Source organism: Macadamia integrifolia, chromosome 5, assembly GCF_013358625.1.
Source record: "Macadamia integrifolia cultivar HAES 741 chromosome 5, SCU_Mint_v3, whole genome shotgun sequence".
In the NCBI taxonomy this organism is placed as follows: Eukaryota; Viridiplantae; Streptophyta; class Magnoliopsida; order Proteales; family Proteaceae; genus Macadamia; species Macadamia integrifolia.
The window spans coordinates 19,676,910-19,700,895 of NC_056561.1; the positions used below are offsets into that span (position 1 = coordinate 19,676,910).

Consider the following 23,986-nt stretch of genomic DNA (forward strand, 5'->3'; position numbering starts at 1 on the left):
GGATGGGGATGATTGGCTTGTGGCCATTTTATTTGCAAAAATTCTCTGGCTGGATAATCAACTAAAGAATTATTAAAACCATTCGTGTTATTCCCGTTTGAGAAAAAATGCTTCAATATTAGAGTCGTATAATTTTTCCGTCCCAACTCGCAATCCCAAATCCTCTGCAACTCATCAATGGAATCCAAGTTCCGAAACCTCTGAAACTCGTAAAGTAATTGGTTTTTTTATTAATGGAATCAAATTCGAAAGTCTCTGCAACTCATAAAGTAAATGTTTTTTTTATCCGAACACGAACTCCAAACCTTTGCAACTCAAAACGTAATTGTAGGATTGGTTGGAAAAGACTTCGAGTTGTAGAGATTATGTCGTGTCTCATCAAGATCCAAACTCCAAAACCTATCGGATGGTTTTGAAATAAAATAACTAATAAGAAAAACGCAATTCCAGTTCTACTCCAAAACAATTTCCAGATTCCGTTTCAACGCTTACAGAGCTTCTTCTTTTTTTTCCTTTTTTTTGGGGATGGGGGAAGGGGGGGGGGGTTTGGTGTGTGGCGTTGTTTAGAGATCAGAGTGAGCATTGGGGGACGACAGAGTGGACAGTGAGTCGATGGGAGAGATTGGTAGGCAGCACCTGCTCATGATTCTCAGTTTTGCTATTTAGAGCCGATTGGCCTTGTGAAGTGGGTTGAGGCTGGGCGGTCTGTAGCTCTATGCGTATGTAATGCGTTGTAATTACATGAAGAATGTGAAAGGGAAATTTCAACATATGCAAATAGAGAGAACAGAGAAATATACTAACACTCCTAAATATATTAATGATTCCATGTGTTCAATGCAGTCTAACATCTGTTCTCATATAGTCAGTCACCTACCACATGCAACTGATCATGGCTATAGGACCGGGGGTTACAATTCATATCAGCACTTTTGAGTAGGAATCCACGTGTCAGATAGGTCTTTGCAGATGGATCACTTGGTGCAGTAATCAGTCCAATGAAGACCAGGCTTCGCTCACCAGCCTAAATGATGTTCATCACCAGCTGGCTGTAGTCTCCAAAAGGATTTGTTTGCTGCTAAAATTGATGTGGGTGGATGGAGACTGCTGGAGCAATAATGCCACCTGGTAGAGCAAAGTGGGTGAATATTTCAAACACCCTAAAGATCATTCACAAATAAAGGCATGACCAAACTGGAACAAGCATTAAAAGTAGCATGGTTGGTCTGGGAAATGTTCAATCATCAGAAAGGTTAATGGATTGACAGGGCCTTTTGTTAAGATACAGGAGGTTGCTCAACCAGTCAGATGTAATCATAGATGCACATATGCAGACGCTTTAACGATTGAAAAACATTATAGATGGAGCAGAGATTAAATCTTATTATCCGTACCTCAGTTTGAAGTTGAAGTGATCATATTCTTGGCTTTAGCAGATTTATCACCAGGAATTTTTGTGATGGGATTCAGTTGATTTTCGCCTTCATCTTTCACATTTGGAAGAGTTGCCATTGATGCTTCTGGGTTTCCATGAACCTGCTGAAAATGCCCACTTCAGCAAATATGATCTTAATTCCTCGATAAAGCATCAGTTGTCAGATTAACCCCAAAATTAATATTGGGTAGAGCCATTCACTGGTCATAAACACGGTTTTAGCTCTAAGATAGTTGGGCGATTTGGACCCCACAGTGAACCTTGATGACCTACATGTTTTTCGGGTCGGTCAGCTTCTGTCTGCTGGCAAATAAAGCTTGCTTCAATGTAAAACCATAGTAAGAATGCTACTTGTACTTCTTCTACTTGTTTATGACAGTGACATGAAAGACAACTACTATGACATCCTACTTGGCAGTTTGTAAGTCATCATACCAAGCATTCTCAAAACTTCTAACTATGAGCACCTCATAATGGTTGAAAGAGTTAAACCACAGCAATTGATGCATTCAGAGTCTTGGAATTGCCAAAACATATATCATGGTAGATTGCAATTGACTGAATTATATAGCTGGGTCCATTAATGCAAGAATCAGCAAGCCATGATTACAGCCACTAGCTGAGTAGGTATTTTAAGTAGCTTGGGACTACACAGGCACCATCTGTAGAACTATTAAAAGAAGCAAGCTGTAGAGACCTCCCAAGAGAGAAGAGAGCGAGCATGAGACAAATCATATGGGATCAGGAAGCATCAATAAGCATGATATTGTTCAAATTCATAAGCAAGAGCAGTTTCAATTTGGAACTCATGTGATGTGGAACCCCTTACATGGACATCATCGTCCTGTCTGCAACATACTGGTTCCTGTTCGACTGCGTAACTATCACCCAACTTAACACCACCAGCCTCTAAGGCCAACCTTTTCCTGATATGAGAAGAAAAAGGAATTTGTAGCAATTTTTGCAATAAGGATTGCTGATCGCAATTGAACCTATAAGAAGATAGCAATGTCATAATAACCGTATCCTCACCTACTGTGGTAGTCACCAGCTACATGGGAAAATTTTGGTACGTAAGAAAATATTAATCCTCGAAGCAGCTTTCCATCAATGATAGTTTCAATCTTATGCCCATAGCAGAAAGTTTCAGTAACCTTGGCTTCAAATATCTTTCCTTGAGATGCCTCTAATTCATCAGATGAAAGATTATGTTTGCCTGAAACATAATACAACTAATTAGGTACAAAGCTCAGAATAAATTCTCTCAAGACAAACTGAGAAATTCTACTGACATCAACAATCTAAACCTTTCACTGCAAGCTCTTAGATATCCTTAATGGACTAGTTCCTAAATAATTTGACATTCTACTACCTCTTCTAAATCAAGAAGCTTGTCACAAGAGTCATTACCACACAGATGACAGAACCAAAAGAGTAAGGAACCATAAAACAACCAAAATAACAAAATCAAGGGTAGACACACACAATCAAGATTCAAGGGTACATTTAACCCCTATCAGTCTTAAGTTCTCAAATGACAAACAAATACAACAAGATACGGAAAACCAAGAGCATGTTTGTTGTAGATACCACTCAATCTAGGTCTAAACCTTCCCAAATCAACCTAAGCAGATAGCAGAAACAGAACAGGCTCCTAAGCCATGGTGCTGCTCCATCTTTGGCTACTTATGGCCATGTTCTGCTCCAGTGTCCATAAGAGGCACATTTCCTCCCAGCTATGGCTACCAATCATGTAGCAAACGTTGCATGTATGTGTTTACTGCCTACAAGTTTTAAAATTTGAGGCTAGTCTGAAGATTAGTCTGATGATTTGGATCTCATTCTTTCCTCCCTTGTACTTGCACAACATAAGTAACACGAACCAAAAAATCTCACACTATAAAGTAGTACTTACCACATATTATAAGATTGGGGAAATTTCTCCGAGCCCCCTCAACTTATATATAAGCCAAACTCCCCTATGAACGGTTTCTTTTCCTCTCCTCCCCTCTTCTTTCAAAATACCGAGTTTTCCCTTTACAACAGGGTGAATAGAAATGTTTACCAGTTACTTCTCCCTATAGTGATGCAAGATGGTTTTTGATTCATGATACTGGAAGAAACCAGTAGATCGGAACAAAAGAAAGGTACGAGAAAAACAATCTAAGTCAAGAGATTGCTAAATACAGTGGAAAATGAGCAGTAATATGATCTCAGAAAAATAGTAGGTGCAATGAAACTCGCAACAAGTGCAAAGAGATGGAGCCCACAGCAATGGGAGGAACTGGTTCTTGATTCATGATTACTCATGTTCTTTCTTTGTAACATAAAGAAAAATGTTTGTAACTCCCACCCCCCCCCCCAAAAAAAAAAAAAAAAAAAAAAAAGAATATCTACAGGGACGATGCCAGAATTCAAGAAAATGCAAAGAATTGGGGTCATCATTATTAGCAAGTCAAAGTTCAAGTTCAAGTCCTCCGAGTTTGACTAGGAATTGGAATAAGGAAATCTACTTGTGCCCTATATAAGCATTTAAATCAGATTAATCCAGTTTATGGTAAGGATAATGTCAATCATTCATGGAGAGAAGTCCCTAATCTTTTTCTCTTTCTTCATCAATTTCTTTGTTTTGCAGGTTATCAAATTGTTCTCCAAGGCCAGGGTGGGGGTTAGATTTTTTAACTCATGCTTCTTTCTTTTTTTTTTCTTGGGAAGGGGGGGGGGGGGGGAGGCTTGTGTTAGTCGTGGTCATTTTGAAACTTTGGCTACAACGGATCAGTCTTAAGAACATCTCCAGGGGTAGAGGACGCAGTAGCTACTTTCAGGAGATTCAAGCGGAAGTAAGTTGTTAATTTGCTACACAGAGAATTTAGTAATTAACTTCACATTCAAATTGGATTGTGCCATCACAGCTTCCAGGTGACCCTAGGCATTGGAGGAGGGGGAAAAAGTCAAGACGACACCTTGACAACTATGGATTGTGCCACAAACTTCAATACCTGCCTGTAAATGAGAAAACACAAGAAGATCTGTACTAGATGAGACCAATATCTGATGACTACTGCTTACGATATCTTCTACATTAAATGTATAACCTTATAATATGAATACCAACCACTTAATCCATATCATATTCTATAATGGCTAGAGATGAATGATCCATAAGAAGTAGGAAGAAAAACACATAAATAAATTCGGATGTGATATTATAGAATTGATATTTAGTACCAGAGAAGCTCTCAGATAAGAGTAATCAAGTGGTGGTTTCCATCCCCTAAATCTTCAACAACATCCCAAATTGAAGTAAAAGGAACAGCAAAATATAATCCATCCTGAACCTTGATTTCACTATCAGAATGAATAACCAACAGGTCTCACAAGCCCCATTCAATATAGATGCAAGCAAGTACTAGCATCGCTTTGTTGGAAGTCATATTCTCATCATCATTAAAATCAAAAGAGACCTCTTGATACTCACTGGGGATTATTTTCGAAACAGAACTTTGATTTTGGGACATGGATGCAAATGAGGTCTCTAGATAGGAGAATTTATGGTTGTAAGAATAATTTGGCAAAAGAATGAAATTTACTGAGACTAATACAGGGTTTATCCCAAGGGGCTAGCTCAGTTGGCAAGGACCAAATCCTCATAATTATGAGGTCATGGGTTCAACTCTCCTTAAGCCCTACCTATAAATATATATATATATATTTTTTATATAAATAAATAAATAAAATGCATACAGGATTTAGAAGCCAGGGATCAGAAAACGTATTTTTAAAGAAAGATGGAAATCTTCAAAACTAATAAAATTTATCCTGACAATTGGTAACTTCGGACAGATGACCTTTTTTCTTTGGAGTAAAGAGTCAAATAAAAAACTAGGTCAAACAAAAGGAGAAAACCTGAAATGCTCAGCATGCATAGGTGCTATGTAAAAATTATAAGTTTCCTGCAAAAAATCTGGGACATGAGAAAATCTGAATATCAGCAAATTTATTGCTACATGATAAAAATGGAGTCACATGAATTTCCACCCTCATTCTCAATCCTTATAATTTTTTTTTTTTTTGGGGGTGGGTGTGGGGGGTTATTCTTCAAAAAAAATCAAGATCTTAAGTTATCTTTTTTTTCCTATTGACTGCATATTTTTAAATGAAAATCAAAACACAGTCATAATTTTTCCTAGGGTACCCAACACATTAGTCCACACATTGCACAGGGTCTTCATAAGTATTTTCACACATCCATCACTCCAACAGAAAAAGGATACAGAACCCAAGTGCATCCAGCACTACAAGTCAAAGTACCACATGGTAGTTCAAGAAATTAAATGAACCAGAAAAGTATTCATAGGGCTTCCATATGTCTGAGCATTGCTAGCGCATAGAGCAACACAGCACTTGCTAAAGATTAAATAAATGGATAAATTAAAAATAATAATAAAATGTATAAAATCCAGATAATTATAGAGGGCCAATTACCTCGTGTGCTGTTTGCTGAGAAATTACACACCCAACCAAGAGTCTACAGCATCTAATTTAAGCTCAGTGAGATGATCAATTTCTTATTAAATGATCCTAACAATTTATTACTTCTGTTTCCCCTCATATGGATCTGCATTATGCTGACAGCAGCTGGGGAGAGAGTTTAATGTTTTGACTTTTTTAAACGTTTTTTACATCTCATAACACCTATTTCTAAAGTTAACCTAAACTTCAAAAACTTAGAAGGAAAAGTAGAGAAATACAAGCAAAGAGGTTTTAGTAGGATGTAATATCACAGGGTATTGGTGCCAAGATAGCTCCAACCTCACATCCCAACACATTGAATAAAAAAAGAAAGTCAAGCATATAAATCTAGTTACAAAGGTAAAATAATGATAAGACTGAACCAGCTCTTACTTCCTTGGCCACAAATTGTCATGGGTGCTTGCATTTGTATTGGCATCAGCATTGGAACAGGTATGGGCCGGTGCAATTCAGGCATTGTCCCATGCTGGGGAACTTCTTTATCATCAATTGGTTGGCCTGCTGGAAGATGTTGTTCTTGACATTTCCTCTTCAATTCTTTTTTGAGTGAAAATTTCTCTTGCTTCTGTCCATCTCGTCCATTTTCCATTGAAATTTCTATTAATAGAAACCATAATAAGACATTTGCTTTATAGGACTTCAAGTTAAATTAGAAATATACATATGAGAAAAAGGTAAACCTGTGTGTAAATAATACATATCATGCAGGGCCTCAAGATCCTGATTGCAACCACCTATGAACACAAGAATACCCTTCTGTGGATCCAAAGAATCCCCAGCAACAGAAAATCTGGCAGTAGGCCCCTGGCCGTCAACCATCACATTGGTCCAAACCCCACTAACTATTTGAAGATTTTACATAACAGGGGGAAAAATAATTGAATGTTAGAACCATTGGTATTGTAGAATGCTCAAACAAATGGAACCAGATAGTAAATAATCTATCATGAAAAAAATTACCAAAAAGACTAAATTAATCTTTACTACATTTTGATTTCTAGCCCTTAAGATGTTCTTTAAGAAAAGAATTTTCAAGACAACTGACAACAGTGATGAGAAAAATATAAGCGTTGTACCTAGTACACATTCTCATACACCACAGAATATCATTGTTAAGAACAACATAAAGTATCCTCAGGCAGACGACATGGAAGGTAGGTTAGGTAAATTCTTCATGGGCACCAGCAGTTAGATCTTTAAGTACCAAAAGCATCGGTCCACATCTGACAAATCAAGTTATCTTTGCACCATAACCGCTATCATGAATCCAGATATTCCAATTGTATTTGAAATCAAGTTATCTTTTCACTGTTACTGCTATCATGAATCCAACATTTTCCAAATATCAAGGATAGATCTTCAAAACATATTTAATGCTTCGAACATAGTGCGAGGTCCAGGGGTCGCCTTCTTGGGTCCAAGGTGACAGCACGCCTTGTTTGATGCAATAAAGGTGACTGCCGTGCACATAGTTATCAAGGCGTCACCTAGGTGTCCAGGCTCATTCTTGGGTCCAAGGCAACAACACACCTCGTTGATAAGTTTCCATTGATTTATGTTTATTGCTCTATTTTTAATGAATATGCTTATATCCTACCTATGCTTCGCTTATTCTATGTTGCATATTGTTAAGGGTGTTGTGTATCCATGGATGTTCCATGGAACAGTGTACCATGGAATCATGTCTAATAGCTTAACTGTAGTTAGTTGTTATTTCTTTTTACTATTGTAATTAGACTTATTGCACTAAGTAGTTGTTTACTTTCATTATAATTAGTCTTTGGCTCTTAGTAGACTTCCTAATAAGAGTCGGTTCTATTTTGTATAAAGGACATAGCAGTTCATGATAGAGCGATAGCAGATTGGGGCTATTATTTCCCAAATCTTTGCAATATTTCAAATGTTATTAAATGTAAGGATTTGGAAGGAGTGTTCACATGAAGCATAGAAATAGCCCTAAGTTGAAGCTCCGTTTTCCTTTTTAACAAAGGGGGTAAGTTTCCATAATTTGTCGAGAAATCAGTTCCTAAAGTCAGAACCTACCTAAAATTTCTTCCTCCTCTTTTTTTTTTGGTGGGGGTTTACTTGTCATTTTCTTGAAATTTCTCAAATTTTTTCGCAATATTTGTAAATATTATAAAATGGAAACATTTGGAAGGAGTGTTTACAAGAAGCTTAGAAGATTCCTTTGACCTTATTTCTTTCTTTATCTTTTTGTTTGCTAACAATATATCACACATTTATTGCATCCAACTTCAACACATGTAAATCGCTTTGAATAATCTAGATAACACTAAGCAGGGGGTAAGGCTAAGTACATTTGCCCCTCCCAGACCCTGCAGTAGCGGGAGCCTCATGCACTAGATTGCTCTTTTAATCTTGATAACACTAAATAATTAGAACAAAATAAACAAAGAGAATTATTTTTTAAAATATAAATTATAAGTAAACCAGTACATATCTGTAATATAATGGCAAAATAATATAGCCATATAAATATTTTCAATTAATTATTTGAATGAAATTTGTTATTTATGAGATAAAAAATAATAATAATAAAAAAAAAAAAAAACCTTGAATATTTATCACACAATGTATAAACAAAATTTGTGATTTTTGGGATCCAAATAAAGTAAAGCGTTTACCAAACTTTGTGCTATTAAGAAATAAGTCATTTTGTAATTTACAGGGACATAACATTTCCACGATATTAACTATTGAGGGACAAGAAGTTCAGCTAATTCATAACTCAAAATGGTTAGGGTCATACCCCAGAATTTTGTGATATTTCCATCGATGTCAAAATTCCAAACCTCGGTGTTACTGTTACGTTTAAGATACCTCCAGAATCTCGTAAATAGAATCCACAGGCATCAATGCATCATAATATATATTTGAAGGAATACAGTTTTAGTAAACTTTCCTCAATAACTGAATAAACGACCACAGTATGATGCCAAATAAACGACCACAGTATGATGCTCAAGCTTTCATCTAAGGCTAAGCGGAGTGCAGGTGAGGAACATGAACCTTTCATCATGAATACGTACCTATGTCAAGCATATGAATGTCATCATATAAATTTCTGGCATCAGCAAATCCTCCAAAAACAAACAGGTTTCTACCAAGAATAACAGTCGAATGGCTAGCGCGAGGTGGTAACATATGGCCAGAAGTGCTTAGTTCCCTCCAAACAAGAGTATCTGTTGAAACCCAACAATGACAATTAAACTATTGGAAAAAATTTCACTGGTCGGCTGACCAAGTAAGGGGTCCCTGGTCAGGACACCTAATTCCACAACATGGAAGGATCAAATGGTAAATCTGAACATTGGATACCTAGAAGATATTCTGGATAAAACACATGTCAAATTTCAGATCCGCATTCAATTATTTACCCACCCATCTATGTCCATGCAACCCCCCCCCCCCCCGGTATTCCGTTGCACCCATGGCAAACTTCTGGATTTTTCACCACTCAGTTTTGCTACAGGGCCAGTTCTGTTTGGGCTGAAACATGATAATTTGGGGTTTACCTGTATACAAAATTCCAGCCCAATCAGATCTGCTACGTAAGTACGTGACAGAAATAGGCACGCAACCATGGTTTGGTTATGTGAACCACCAGACCAGAAAACCTTCTTCCCTCAAACCATATAGAAAGATGAAAATGCCTAATTGATTCTGCTCTCTTCACCATATTGCAAGCAATGGGAATTTTTCTCAAATGGGAATATATTTTTATCATCAATATTAGTCTAAAGAATCTAAACATTGGTATTAACTATTAAGCAAAGACAGGCACCTGTATCAAGGATGTGGACATCCGACAGATAACAGTCGGATGAATCTTCTCCGCCAATTACTATAATTTTGTTTGTCCAAGATGAACAGGTATGACTATCTCGTGCAGAAGGTGGATTTCCAGATGTTACAACCTTCTGCCATTCTAAACTCTCTGCAGATTAACAGGAGCATTGAAATTAGGGTAAAAATGAAAAGAAAAACAAAGTTAACGCCTGAGTTGCTTTCTAGAATAACCTATATCAGTGTAAAGGTATCTAAAAAGATGCTTTGGTTTATTCAAGAGAATCTAAAGCAACCTCACAAACCATAAGAATAGAGCAAGAACAGCATATGGAACAAAAAGTGCAGAATGCGACATATCACTTTTGGATTTTGCACCGATCAAAGAGATGATAGTGACACATGTTTAATAGGCTCTAAAAATTAGAGAACTTTCAAAAGGACCATCCAACTCCTCAAAGTATGTTAATGGAATTGATTTTAGTGGAAGATCACCCAGTTGGTTGCAGTATTAGATCCCCTATGGTCCCTATTGTACAGTTACCTTGTCTCACCAACCATTCATTGCATTATTAAATCCATGATCCAATAACATACCCTCAAATGTCAAGGAGAGTGGACAAAAAATGGAGCTCATGCTAATCAAGATCATTAAAAAAGTCATCAAACAAGAAAAATATGATGCAAAAATGAGTAATGCTTGGTGCTAAGCCAAGTGCAAGTGAAACTCAATGATTTGTACCAAATTATTGGTGTACCATGGTACAGTGGTTGAATTCTTGAATATAAATGTGCGTACAGAACACTGGTGAAAAGATTTATTGATGGTAATCACCAAGGTAAACCCATTAAGAGGTCATAGTTCCAAGAGTAAGTCAAAGCTGATTTTACTTGGTTGACTTCCATTTCCAGTGAAACTGAATTGACTTACATAAATTACAGAACTTTGGTCATCTTCAACCAAAAACCATCCTCAATACAACACTACAAATCAAAGTGGTGCTTGGAACTTGGAAGTCCCTCGTATTTCTACCAAAATTCAAGTTATCAAAGACCTTTTTCAGAGAACACCATTAGTAATTAGAAGTTTTTTCTTTTCATAATAAGCTTTTCCCTATACCAAGCATTCAGGATCATAGCATACACATAGTAGGTATGGTTACCTGAAAATGACGAAAATGCCCTAGGCTATCAATGAAAAATAGAGATCAATATGGAAAACAATAATGATTAAGTCAATCAACGAAGTACATACACTGTACATTTCTTCATAAGAAGTCCGGATTAATCCCAAAACCATATAAAAGATTTTTTTTTTTTTTTTTTTTTGGGGGGGGTTGGGGGAGGTGGAGAGGAAAACAGAAATCAGAAATAAAAAATCATTGACATAAGAGAGTAATATTTTTTATGCAGTTCAAGGGAGAAAATTGTTCGTGTGTTACTGTTCACATGAACATGGTTTCAGTACTGTTCAGGCCCTATGTGCTGGTCATATTTAAGCCACTGGTCAAGCACTCAAGCCCATACTACTGCCCAAGTAGTCACCAATCAGCAGTTTTAAAGAAGCCTATTTTGACAGCTTGCATGAGAAGAATCTGTAGAAAAATTTCCAGATTTGGAAGGGCCCAGTCTGGTCCTTGCGTAGTGGTTAGTTTCCTGTTTTGAGGGGACCCTTAGAAGATCTTTTTGGGTCCCATAACCAGGTTGTGTGGAGGAGAAAGAAGCTGCTTCTGAGATGTTTCACGATCATTATCGACTTTCTATTTTGGTTACTTTCTAGTTCATTGTAATTGCTAGTTAGATAGGTAGTTTCCATCTTCAGTTTTCTCTTTTAGAAAGTAGAATTTCTTTCACTGTAATAGTATCTAGGAGTTTCTATTACTGTCCACCACTCTCCATGTCCTATCTTTGTAATTGGATTGCTATATTTTATAAGGAAGAAAGAACGCTGCCAAGCTGTATAGCGTATGCTAGCGCTTCCCTGAGTCTCTCTTTCCTCATTCCTATGAAATGACATATCTGCCCCATCTCTCTGGGAGGAGAGAAATAGACACAGGGAGGCATTGGCTTATGCTACGCAGCGGAACAGGGAACTCAATCCCATTTTATAAATACAAGAAACGGGGAATATCCCCATCAGTTTTGGATTTTGAAAGAATTTGGCTTTGTGCTGGTTTGCTGTGAGGGGCAGTTACTCTGAGAGAGTAATCATGAGAGACCATGGGTGAGAGGCCCTTCCCTATCCCTCCTCCTTTGTATCTTTTTCTTCTTTACTTTTGTTTTCAATCGTAATTCTGGTTCAGTAAAGTCCAGCAGTCATTCTTCATTATCGTGGCTCGCATCCAGGTACCAGTGCTGATTTTTTTTTCATCTAACTGATTATTACTGTTCTTCAATCAACTATTCGGTTCTGACATTTATCCAGCCTGTTTGGTGCATGCTATAGGGTTTTTCCGACAGCAACATGTTTTGACCTTTAGTCTTTAATCCCAGAAAACCAAACCATCTGATTGACTTGAGGTTTTGATATGCTATTCCTCCCCTAGTCTGTTTCCTTCGATCCAGATCTGAAGACCATCAGATAGCTGGATTGCAGGTTATAATAAATCTCCACTCTCTAATTTCTGTTACCCTACTTTCCAATTTCTGTTCAGTTTATTTCTCTCCATTCCCCCATTGGATGGACCTGGATTTCTCTGCAATAACTCAGCATAGCAGGACCCAGGACCCTCCTTCAATTATAATATCAACCCCATCCATTGGTTAGGTTTTGAGTTATTAACTCGTCCATATCCTGTCCATGCATTCTGTTGTTTTGGTTGCTGCGATTCTTAAATTCTGTAGGTGTATTAGTGTTGATCTGTTTCAGCTTATCATCTTACATCACTTTTAAATCATCAAAATCTTACAGAACAACCTCCTTCAATTGAAGTAACTAAAAACTGAACAGTAGCGTGGTAAGAGATGAAGTCAGCACATAAGCACGTAAGCACATTAAGTTTAATGAATGACTGGCACTAGATAGATGAGCTTACCTGTATCCAAAATGTGGAGATCATTATAATATACTTCATATGAACTCTGCCATGATTTACCACAGCCTCCGAATATGAAAAGCCGTTTCCCAACAAGTGCTGCACTATGTCCTTCGCGTGGTGTTGGTCCTTTCCCACGTACTCTCGGACACATCCATGTGTTGGTAGCTACAAGCATGCTTCAACTCATTAACATAAACAATGTTTTCAAAACGTTTTTCAATTCATGACAGTCAAAGGAACTCTCAGGCGTCCTCCGTATCCCAACCCAACCAGACCCATTTTGGAAGAAAAATGCCCAAAAACCATGGGACGGTGACAACCATCAGGTGTGCTTGATGATCACAATTTGTCCCTCATACATAAATCACAAGTCTTGCACCATTTAAAGCTCAGAGAAACATGATATATTAGCTGCGTAAAAAAAATTTACAGACTTCTCCAGTCAATCTATCTATGCCTTTTTTTTCTATTTTGGTCAATCATAGGCTAGGTCCTAGATCTGTCAAAACCATTTAATTAGGCTTTGGCTAATCACCGAAGATGAACACATACAGAATTTTATCATGAAGCACAAGCTTAATAGATATATAATAAAAGAACAGATTTTAGAGAAGGAGATTACATGTATCTAGGATGACCAAATCCTTGAGTGGATTCTTCCCATCCGTACCCCCAAACACAAACAAGTTGTTCCCAACGGTGGTACAACTATGACTGTCCCTTGGAGACGGGGCAATGCCTCTCATCGTAGGCTTAATCCATTCCTGCTTAACTGCACACCATCCAGAGGCAGAAGTTAGAATGGAAATAACGAGACTAAAAGACACAACACTGAAAACAATATCCAAATGAAAATGCAAAATGCCACTTAATCAAACAAAAAATAAGATGATATCCTTCATCAATAATTCTTCGAGGCATCCTTCTGCAGAAAACAAGCGGGAAAGACAACTCTATAACTGCAAACTTGACAATAGTGCTCTTAACAAAAACTCGCTGGCAAGATGAACATTAAAAGGCTAAAATGAACCAACAGATACCCTGAAGAAGACCCTCTTTAGTCTTTAACAGGGCATTAATGCAAAGCATTGGAAAATTTGAAGTGAAAAACCTAGGAAGTTTTCCAAAACCCACGAACACTGACCACAAAGACACCACTAAAATCAGAAGACGGAAAACCCATCTCGTATAGAAATAAGTGCTAACAAAGAAGGGGGAAAATAATATTTTGGAAATTCACAACTACCGAGGCCTGCCCAGTGCCAACATCGTCACTATTTCAGAAGGATAATGTGAAGGAATGAGTAAGAAAATGCTTCCGCTATATCCTCAATTCTAAACCATTTCTAAATAAAAAAAATGCAGATACCCAAAATCAAAAACATCAATAATCTCTAAAATTTCAAACGCTCACCAGTATCAAAAATATGCACGTCATTTGTTTGACAGTTGTCCGGACCATAACCTCCGAAAACATAAAGGAGTTTCCCTCCATGAATAGCATTGCAAGAATGCCCCCATCTTCTTCCAGGCCCAACGAACTCAACCGATAGAGCCACAGATCTACTAGGTTCCGGATGAGTTTCTGTCAGTCTCTGGTTCACCTCCACCTTCTCCCACCTCATTGTGATGCTAAACAAAACAGAAAACCAGAATGCCCGTACAAGAGTGAGCTCTTATCTAGTCCCAGATGAAACGCATTCAACTATAGTAGTCCATGCAAGGACTCGCCATTATAGAAGGGTAAAGGAAAAAAAAGAGAAGATAGATAGAAATAGACTGTAATCTCTGTGCTTGGCGGAGTTAAAAAGGTTGATGGGCTGAGATAAGAAAGTGTCTAGAAGTTAATATAAGAAAATGTCTAGAAGTTAATAAGACGCGCCAATGAATGCTCCTTAATTCGATTCGTTGTTGTTGGAGAATTAATTGGTGGGTTTTGTTACAGATCTTCTTCTTTGTTATATTTAGCTATACTTTCTTTTTGGTTCCCTGCTCTGATCAACCTCTAATCATATATGATAGGGTTTCAAAACTTTCACCCAAAAAAATATGATAGGGTACCCTATATATCTACCAAAAAAAGAGATGGGGTACCCTACATGATATGGGTGGGGTGTGAGGTGTGACCGTGTGAGCATCCCTACTCAGAGAACGTTGGTCATTAACATGCGGTATATTTGGGCCATGCTAGTCTCTTGCAGGTCTTTGTCTGGCCCTTTAATGGGACTTGTATGACCTGTATTGGACCCTTGTACTTTCTATAAACATATAAAAAAAAGTTTGTTAAAATTCATTACTTTGTTCTTAACATTGAAAAAAAATTTAAGATCATGTATAACTTGCAATTACAAAACTATGTGAGTTCTTGAAATCTCTCTTTTGATTCAAAGTCGTGATGTAACGAATATCCCCTTTGTTCCGGTCGTGAAATAGATGAATTAAATCAAAAAATTGATTTTTGTTCAATAATGAAATCTTATTGAAATTGTTCATATCCGGATCATCTTTCTTTGATCAAATTGAAATCTTTTTTTTTTTTTGAGAAAAAATAACATAACTACTAAAATAAAATAGATTTAACATCAGAGTTTAAAGAGGTCAAGAGCTTGCAACCCTTACCGGCTACCCACTTATGAGCAATAGAGACCTCTTCCTTATACATTTTCACAATATAAATTTTAGCAAAATATTTCATAAGTTTATACACATCATACACTTAAGTGAAACACTTCACATGCCCATTTCCTCAAATCCCTTTGCACAGCTAGTCTATCACTTCTTGACAATCTATTAAGATCGCAACATGTGTCCACCCTTGAACTTTTGCTACTTGCAACTCAATACTCCTCGTGGTTCTTACTTTTATGAATCTCCTACAAAACCATTTATATAAGTTACAAAGAAGTTGAATTAGAGCAATAACATGGAAACCAACATGTCTCTCTAGATGATATCATATAGCTTCCGTCACATATAATCACACAAGATAATCCAAAGTCCAAATGATAAGATAGTGTTAGTACCTAATCCCACGTAACATCAGTCTGATATTGAGGGATTGGATTTGTGGGACACAAAGGAATAAGCCATTTGGGGTCAGGATTTAAAAAAATAATAATAATTAATTCATTTGATTTTAACTACCTCCAACCATCACTTTCCAAAGAAACTTTTGAAATTTAGAAAGTACTTTCATCAGTCAAATATAATTCAAAAACTCTTAATAACAGAGGAGTCACCATTACAATTACATCAATGTTGAATTAATCAATTAATCACAATCTTTATATTAAAACTCTCGGTTTTACTAAACGGGCAAAACTAAGAGTCTGAAAAAAAAAATAGTATTTAAGGGGATACGTTCAGTCGCAATAGCCACATCACTAGAAAAAAAAAAACACAAGATTAATATTCCATTATCTATCACATTTTTTTTGGGGGTGGGGATTAAGGTTAGCAAATGTAAATATTAAAAAAAAAAAAACCATACAATGGGATGTAAAAGAATATATTAAAAATATATATAATGGATGTACACTTTGATTTCAAGATTAGTCCTTGCTTCTCGTTTATATAAAGGTACATATGATAATTAATTGTTATTGTCACAAGTTGTATAGAGGATGGAGGAGACGAGACCAATAGAGGGAGAAGTGAACGTGATGTACTCTTCAACAAGAGATATGGATTCAGAAATGATTCCATTCGAATATCTATTATTTTTAGTATTGTTTGTGTTATATAATCCATCATATCGACTCACAGCCACAACAAGAAATATCATTAAATCTACAAAGGATATTGGTAGTACAAGTGTTCTTCATTGGCAATGGAAGAGCTATAATGGCTGCATCGCTGCATGTTTTCTTTCTGAACTGAGTATCCTGGAAATTGATAGGAGGGTTCCTTAGGAGTTTTGCCGTCAGTGGGTGAAAGACTAGTACTGTAATTGATGAGAAAATTAAGACAATCTCTAGTAAGTGCAATGATTTTTTTAGTCAGTGGAGACTTTGGCCTAAGTTTAGGATTTCATCACTACCATGATCTTGATTGGGTCCAACTTCCACCATCACAAGGTTACGCAGAGAATTGGAATGTACGTAGTTGCCTTTATGATTCTTTAATACAAAATGTTATGTTTACTATTTTTTTTTTTTCCAAAATTGAATTCATCTTGATCGTATTTCACTAGAACAATAATAATAACATACAAGTTTATTCAGGAGGAACAGAGTCAAATGACTAGGATTTTGCAGGAAACACAATTTCAATGAAATTCGAACATATTTCCTCGTGTCTAAGGAAGCATTTGGAAAATTTCATATTCCACATATTTCAGCATTTGTCCTATCAAAGAAAACTGGAGAAATAAAGAAAAGAGAAGGGTCATTTACAGGGAAACATTGTGATACATATTGAAAGATATGACAAGAAAGCTACAAAGAGTAGTAAGGCATTATGACAATACGGCCTACCAACAAACTCCTCCAGCAGAGTTGATGGACCTGCATCTTCATAGGTTTCAAGTATATCAGACTGGGCAGCTCAAGTATCTACCAGTACCGAAGCAGATTGGTACTGTGTATAATCCAACCTATAATACCAAGTAATAATTCCTTGATTTCATCATCTCATATTTCTAAAAGCATTAACATGCAGTTAGCTCCTGAGTGTTATCCAGGGGCAAGGTATAAACACATTAATTGCAACATTCATGCCCTCCTGCACTGGGTCAAGGCTTTGTTTGAGTAGTAGTCAAGTTGTTTGCAAAAGCCCTAAATATATGCCACAAGAGATCACATGCAGCAATTGATCTCCTCCAGAAAGAAACAGAGGAATTGCACACAAAGCTAAGATAGGTTCAAACCCGTGGGTTTTAGTTTCAACACTACCAGCCATTACAGCTCGTAGTTTGAATGCTATAAAGTAATAAAATTTCCTACTCTCAAGACTCAACAAGAAAAAGAAACTAAAACGGTGATTTTAACCCGATTCCAGGTTAAAAACTGAACTAAAAATAAACCATATGCTGGACAGGCTTGCCACAATTTCATTTCACATTCCTCACTTGTTTTGACATTTCATTATCAACACAAGGTGACCAGTGCCTGGGAAACTATACCATGAGTTCCAGGGATCCTCAATATTATTGAAAGGAAAACTCTCAACACACATCCAAATTAATGTCTACGACCAAATAACAGGGGAACCCCCAAAACTTCATGATCCTGTAAGAATACCAAAAACTCGAATAACTCTATACTATGAGTTCCAGGGATCCTCAGTACTATTGAGAGGAAAAACTCTTAACAAGTCCACATTAATGTCAAGGCCAAATAACATTGGAACCCCCAAAGCTTCATGATCCTGCAAGAATACGAAAAACTCGAATCACTCTATGAACTGTGCAGGTCTTTTACAACTTTTATCCCCAAATCATGCATTGTAAAAAGAGGGTTGGGTAAGCCACCTGCTCAAGGAAAGCCAAGGGGCAATAGACATGGGGAAAGAAGGGGGAAAGCTATGGACAGGGGGGTCTTTTCACTAGGAGGGGAAGGAGGGAGACAGACACATGACTGGGCAGCCCGGCAGCATGACCAGCCTTTTCCCATAAAAAATGGGATACAGATCATCAATCACCTAATGAAGAAACAGCTCAATACAATATGAAAGCATCCATGGTGAGATGACACCAGCAATAGCTAAACAAAAATCAGAGTGAGGTAGAAAAGCCTGTGAAGTAGATCATCAATGGGACAAATTGACCAAACCACATGACTTTGAGCATTGTACAGCCCTGGAATAGTTCAGTACTCACTCCCTCCTAAATGTTTTGGGACAGAGCAGATGAACAAACCCTACCTCCCCTAAAGCATTGACATGTCTAACATAATGGCATATTCGCATATCTCTAGCCTGGTAGACTATTAGGCTACTAGAATCACTCTATGAAACTAGAATAATCATAAAGACTCCAGACACTTCTCCAGTTACGACGATACAGGTACCACAACCGTTTTTCATCAGAGAGAATTGTGCAAAACATAATTGCTAAAGTGTGGATTTAAATACAGGCAAGAGAAGGAGATCAATGATTTGAGGGTTTGAGCACATAACCAAACCAAGAGGAGCTACTTATTTTGCCCACCAGTGTCAGGTGCACTTAAGAACAAGAACCACTTAATCTAACATCATGATCTAAAAGCATAACTACAGAACATAGCATTAAAAATCAAAGCATATCAAACAACAAAGCAATACTAATCAAACAGAAAAACAAATTTAGAACATTAGGAAAGCAAAATAAGATTTCAGAATGAGTATCCACTTAAAATCACCCCCTTGAAATACATAAGGTCTAAATGTAATCCATTGAAAAATAACAACGAAACAAAACCCAATAGATCAGGGGTACACAATATCAAATAGCGTCCCTGTCAAATTCATCATGTACTGCAAGAATCCTAATACGACTAAGGAAAACAAAAAGCAGAAACCGCATCGACCTCAAAACCCTAGCTTAGTACGGCGCCAGTGCCTCCGTTTCGCGTTATATCTGAAACAAAGATGAAAGCATAGATTGCTTGAGAAACTCCGCAAGTAAAAGGGAAAATCAGATATTGAAAGACACGGCTACTACAATAGATAACGAAAAGAAACCTGATAGTGTTATCGGTCCTCATACGAATCCAGTGGGGGATGGGCCTGTTCTGCCTCATCTTCTTCGCCAGCTTCTTCTTGATTTTAAAAGTCTTGTGGGACGGCTGCAAAATCAAACAATCTCAACTCAATCAAAGGTTGCATCAGAGACAGAGAGAAAGAGAAAGGAACAGAGGGAGAGAGTTCTACCATTTTCGCTCCTCGTTCCCCTCCAAGGTCGGCGACTCTGTGATGGCTTCGCGACTACGAGTCTCCAACAGCGAAAAGCGATAATAAAACCCTAACGACGCTAGGGGAATAATACAACAGTCGCGCGACTATCATAGCTTGCCGTGGTAGTTTCCATCTTGACCGTTCAATCTGCAGACATGTAGGATTAAGTGAAAATTACAACATTACCTAGAATCGTGTTTCACTTTCTAGTAGGGGTGTTAAAGGGGCTGTGTTTAAAGCTTCCAACCCTAAGGTCTTTGGGAAAATTACATGATTATCCATTTTTGGGTTTTTTTTTACAAAATTACCCACATAAAGTTTTGGTTAACAAAAATACCTAAAATTAGGTTTGAGTTTACAAAACTACCCACCCAAAGTTTTAGTTAATAAAAATACCCAAAATCATGTTTGGGTTTACAAAACCACCCAAAATAGTGATTCCTCATCTTCCACATATAATCATGTATTTTTTAATGACTAAAACTTTGAGTGGGTAGTTTTGTAAACCCAAACTCAATTTTAGGTATTTTTGTTAACTTAAACTTTAAGTGGGTAATTTTGTAAATGGAAACCTAATTTTGGGTATTTTTGTTAACTAAAACTTTTGATGAGTAATTTTGTTAAGAGAAACCCATAAGTGGGTAATCATGTAATTTTCCCAAGGTCTTTTAACTTAACCCAGGGCCAGCTCAACCTTAAGTTAGGTTGGTAATTCTCAATCTAGGCCCAGCCTTACTGGTTTCAACCTAACCCTAGGTCGGGCTTGTATACCTCAACCCAAACCCAACCTTGTCGGGCTCAAACCAACCCAACCCATCCCAGCCCTTATTGATCCTGATTGGACCTAGTTGGGCTGGGTTGACCCTAATTAACCATGGCAAGCCCTGTATATTGTCATTTGAAAGAGAGATAGACCATTGATCCACTCATTTTCAAATTTTGAAAGCTAATAATATATATTAAAAAAATAAAAAAATAAAGATACACATGAGTTGTATGATTATAAAAGGTGTTGATAGTTAATGGAGATATTTTAAAAAATATACATTTTATATATGTTAATATAGTCATATAATACATTAAATAATTGTATATATTAATATAATATGTGTATTGTATACATAGGGTCAGGTTGGGCTTAGCCCAAGGCTCAACGCAAGCGTAGTCTGACCCTGCATCGAGCTTAAAATTTCACCTTAAGCCCACCCTATAGCTGAAAATACTTGGCCCATACCCTGATCGGGGTCAGGGTATGCCATTGTGTGAGGTTCAAAACTTTCATCCAAGATAATGATAGGTTTTTGATGGGTATGGAGAGAGAACTAGAATTGTAATGAGGTGAATGGCTCGTGGATTGGTAATGGGTGCTCTACATTAGGTTAAACGGGTAGGATGTTTAATTATTGTTCCCATTTTTAGATTTGTGAAAGGAGGTGGGTGTGGTTAGTCTTTTGTAATATGGTTTTATTCATCATTATGTAGATGAAATAGAAGATTATGGAGATGTGATAAGGATCTGAGAGATTTCTGATTGTGAGAGACCAGAGTTGAGAATTAGTGTCCCGATTAACTCAAAGGGGATTTACGAATCAGAGAGTTTCCGTTCAGAGGCCTAAGGAGCCCACTGCCTAGATATGTTTTGTAAAATTGCAGGACAGAAAGAGATGCGAGTTTGTTTCTTTTTCAATATTGAGATGTTTTAATCTAATAAGGTTTGAGAGACATTTTAAAATTGTTTTCTAGAGAAATATATTGAATTTTGTGTGTGACTTGAGCCACTAGATTATTCGATTACCTGAAATAGAGGGTGTTGGGTAAACAGAAAATCGAACAAGAAAATCAAGAATTTGAGATAGGAAAATGGTGAAAACACATTAAATGCAAACTCACACACCCGTGTGACATAGTTCAAACTGAAATGCAAGCCAATGCGTTAGGCATTGGATTCACAGGAGAAACAGTGTTTTTAGTAGTTTTGCAATGCCAAATATGCAAAATACACAAAACTTTTAATTTACAAAACTATGTATGGTTTATGTCGTTATGATCATACTTAAACCCTTTTTGATAGAGATAAACTCCCCTTAAAATATCAAAACCTGACCCTTCTATTCACAAAACTCTTGATTTCCGAAAGCGGTGATGCACAAAATTCATCCCTTGCCCAACTAATATGGTTAAACCAAAGATTGCCTAGTCATAGTTAGTAAATACGTGTCTTATACTTATATAATACATGTATTTAGATATTTGAAAAAATGTATTTTATCATATAATTGCATACATACTGTAAAAATCGTGGGGTTTTAAAGGATACCATATTTTATGTGTATTATACATTTTGATTTAAGTAGGATGTCAATCGGTTGGATCACTAAATGGACTCCCTATCGTGGAAAATTATATGTGATGCCTCCAAGGACCGTAGAAGCCACCATCGTGGGGTTGGTATTGCTATTTGTAACTATGACAACAAACCAAACCTTGCAAAATCATAAGTACTCTTCTTCTCTTCGATCCTTGAAGGTGAGGCATTGACAGTTCGACATGGTTTGTTTGAAGGCATTGCTCAAGCGGTGGATAACCTTATATTGAAATCGGACAACAACAAGGTTATATTTTACATTGCGGATCCTCATCAAGTAGGCTGTCTTTATATCCAAACTATTATCTCTTGTATTAGACATTTCTCTACTTTTACTTTCCAATATGTCTCTAGGGAAGTTAACTCTTTAGTTGATGTTCTATGCAGTGGACGACCGACCATGTGGACAAATTCCACTCTATGGTCAGTAAAACATTGTATTTCTCCCGCTTTGTGCCCCACTTATGTTATTGAATAGTTTATCCTTCACCATAACAAAGCAAATAAATATCTATTGATTTGAACTGATTTTAGGTCGATTTCATCAATTTTGGTGTGAGAATGAGCGAAATCAAAACATGATCTAAAAAAGATGCATGAGTTTTTATTTTTTATCGATTTACTATCAATTTGGTTTGGATTGGTTTTAGTTTATCATTTAGTTATATTGGTTTTGGTTCCACCTCTCCCAAAAAAAAAAATTTTTTTGATTTTTAATTTTGATTCGGTGTCTTTTTGGTTTTGATTAGAGGTGCAAATTTGGCCCTGACAGTCCGAACCTGCCCTTGGCCCGCCCTGATCCCAAACAAGTACAGACCCAAAAATTTTAGCCCTTAAGGGTCGGGCCGACCCTGAAATTTCTGACCCTAAGTTAGGGTCAAGGGGGGTAAGGGTTGACGTCTTTCAGCTACCAGCCTACCTTGAACCCGGCCCTGATTTTTGCCTATGATGTTGACCCTGGTTGTGACCCTGATTTTAACACTGAATTTAACATAATTTTATATATTGTTTGACATTGAGTCATTGACACCTCAAAACTCCTAATATATCTTATCACCGATCTCTCTTGTTTTTTTTTACTAAGAAATTTGTAACCTTGTATTTTTTATATCATATTTATTATGAATATTTTTTATTTTTAAGTTATTTCATATTTTGCAAGGTCATGGTTAAAGTATACCCAGCCCTTGATGACAAACCAAGGTTAGGGTCAGGTTCAGAGTCATCCCGGCCCAACCCTGAAAAACCAGGGCCAATCATGGTGGGTAAGAGTTCGCTAAACCCTGAAGGGTAGGGTCAGGGTTGAAGTTATGCGGCCCTGAGTTAAGGTCAGGGCTGGTTTGGGCCCAATTAAGGAGACTTAGGGTTTTTAGAGTTTTAAGAAACCCAGCCCAAACCCCGCCCCGTTGCAACCCTAGTTTTGATACATTCCCAGGCTCTGTTTGGTATCATTCATGTTTCAGAAAAGACATTTCGTATCAAAAACGGAAATTTTAGTTTATGTGTCGAAATACCGTTTTTAAACGAAAAAAAATAGTATTTCAAAATTTCAGATTTTTATCTGGAATGATAGTTTTTTTTTTGGTAAAATGGAACGAAATTGGGAAAATGGAACTCCAATTCCCCATCAATCTGGTTTTTTCAGTTTTTTTTTTTTTTTTAAATAGAAACAAATCATATGTGCACCAAACACTTTATTTCGTTTTTTTGTTATAATATAACGAAAAAACTCAACAAAAGTTTACTTAGAACGATAGCAAACGGAGCCCTACTTTCGGAATCACAAAACCGAGCCTAAAACACAATCCAATCTCTTATCGGTTTATATTTGTTTCGACACCCCCTGGCGCACTTTAAGTTTTATCGTGTTTAATAATAATAATAATAATAATAATAATAATAATAATAATAATAATAATAATAATAATAAAGAAA

At 36.8% G+C, this 23,986-nt stretch overlaps 2 protein-coding genes across 3 annotated transcripts; both read right to left on the reverse strand.

The window, feature by feature from the left end:
- Positions 1-795: 795 nt before the first annotated feature.
- Positions 796-14,752, reverse strand: LOC122079999 (rab9 effector protein with kelch motifs-like). Of its 2 annotated transcripts, none has more exons than XM_042646832.1 (11): positions 14,228-14,752; positions 13,436-13,585; positions 12,811-12,978; positions 9,774-9,926; positions 9,019-9,171; positions 6,649-6,810; positions 6,341-6,565; positions 2,468-2,651; positions 2,265-2,361; positions 1,395-1,539; positions 796-1,125 (listed from the first exon to the last, which is right to left on the reverse strand). In XM_042646832.1, the coding sequence occupies exons 1-10, from the start codon at positions 14,436-14,438 to the stop codon at positions 1,396-1,398; spliced, it is 1,647 nt and encodes a 548-aa protein (XP_042502766.1). In that variant the 5' UTR covers positions 14,439-14,752; the 3' UTR covers positions 796-1,125; position 1,395. The 2 variants fall into 2 exon arrangements, with proteins under 2 accessions (XP_042502766.1, XP_042502767.1); XM_042646833.1 differs by having other exon boundaries at positions 1,395-1,536; positions 14,228-14,750.
- Positions 14,753-19,122: 4,370 nt separating this feature from the next.
- LOC122078366 (60S ribosomal protein L39) lies at positions 19,123-19,822 on the reverse strand. The gene is made up of 3 exons (XM_042644332.1): positions 19,663-19,822; positions 19,474-19,577; positions 19,123-19,369 (listed from the first exon to the last, which is right to left on the reverse strand). Exons 1-3 carry the CDS (start codon positions 19,663-19,665, stop codon positions 19,321-19,323), a joined length of 156 nt encoding a protein of 51 aa, XP_042500266.1. The 5' UTR covers positions 19,666-19,822; the 3' UTR covers positions 19,123-19,320.
- Between the last annotated feature and the right edge of the window lie 4,164 nt (positions 19,823-23,986).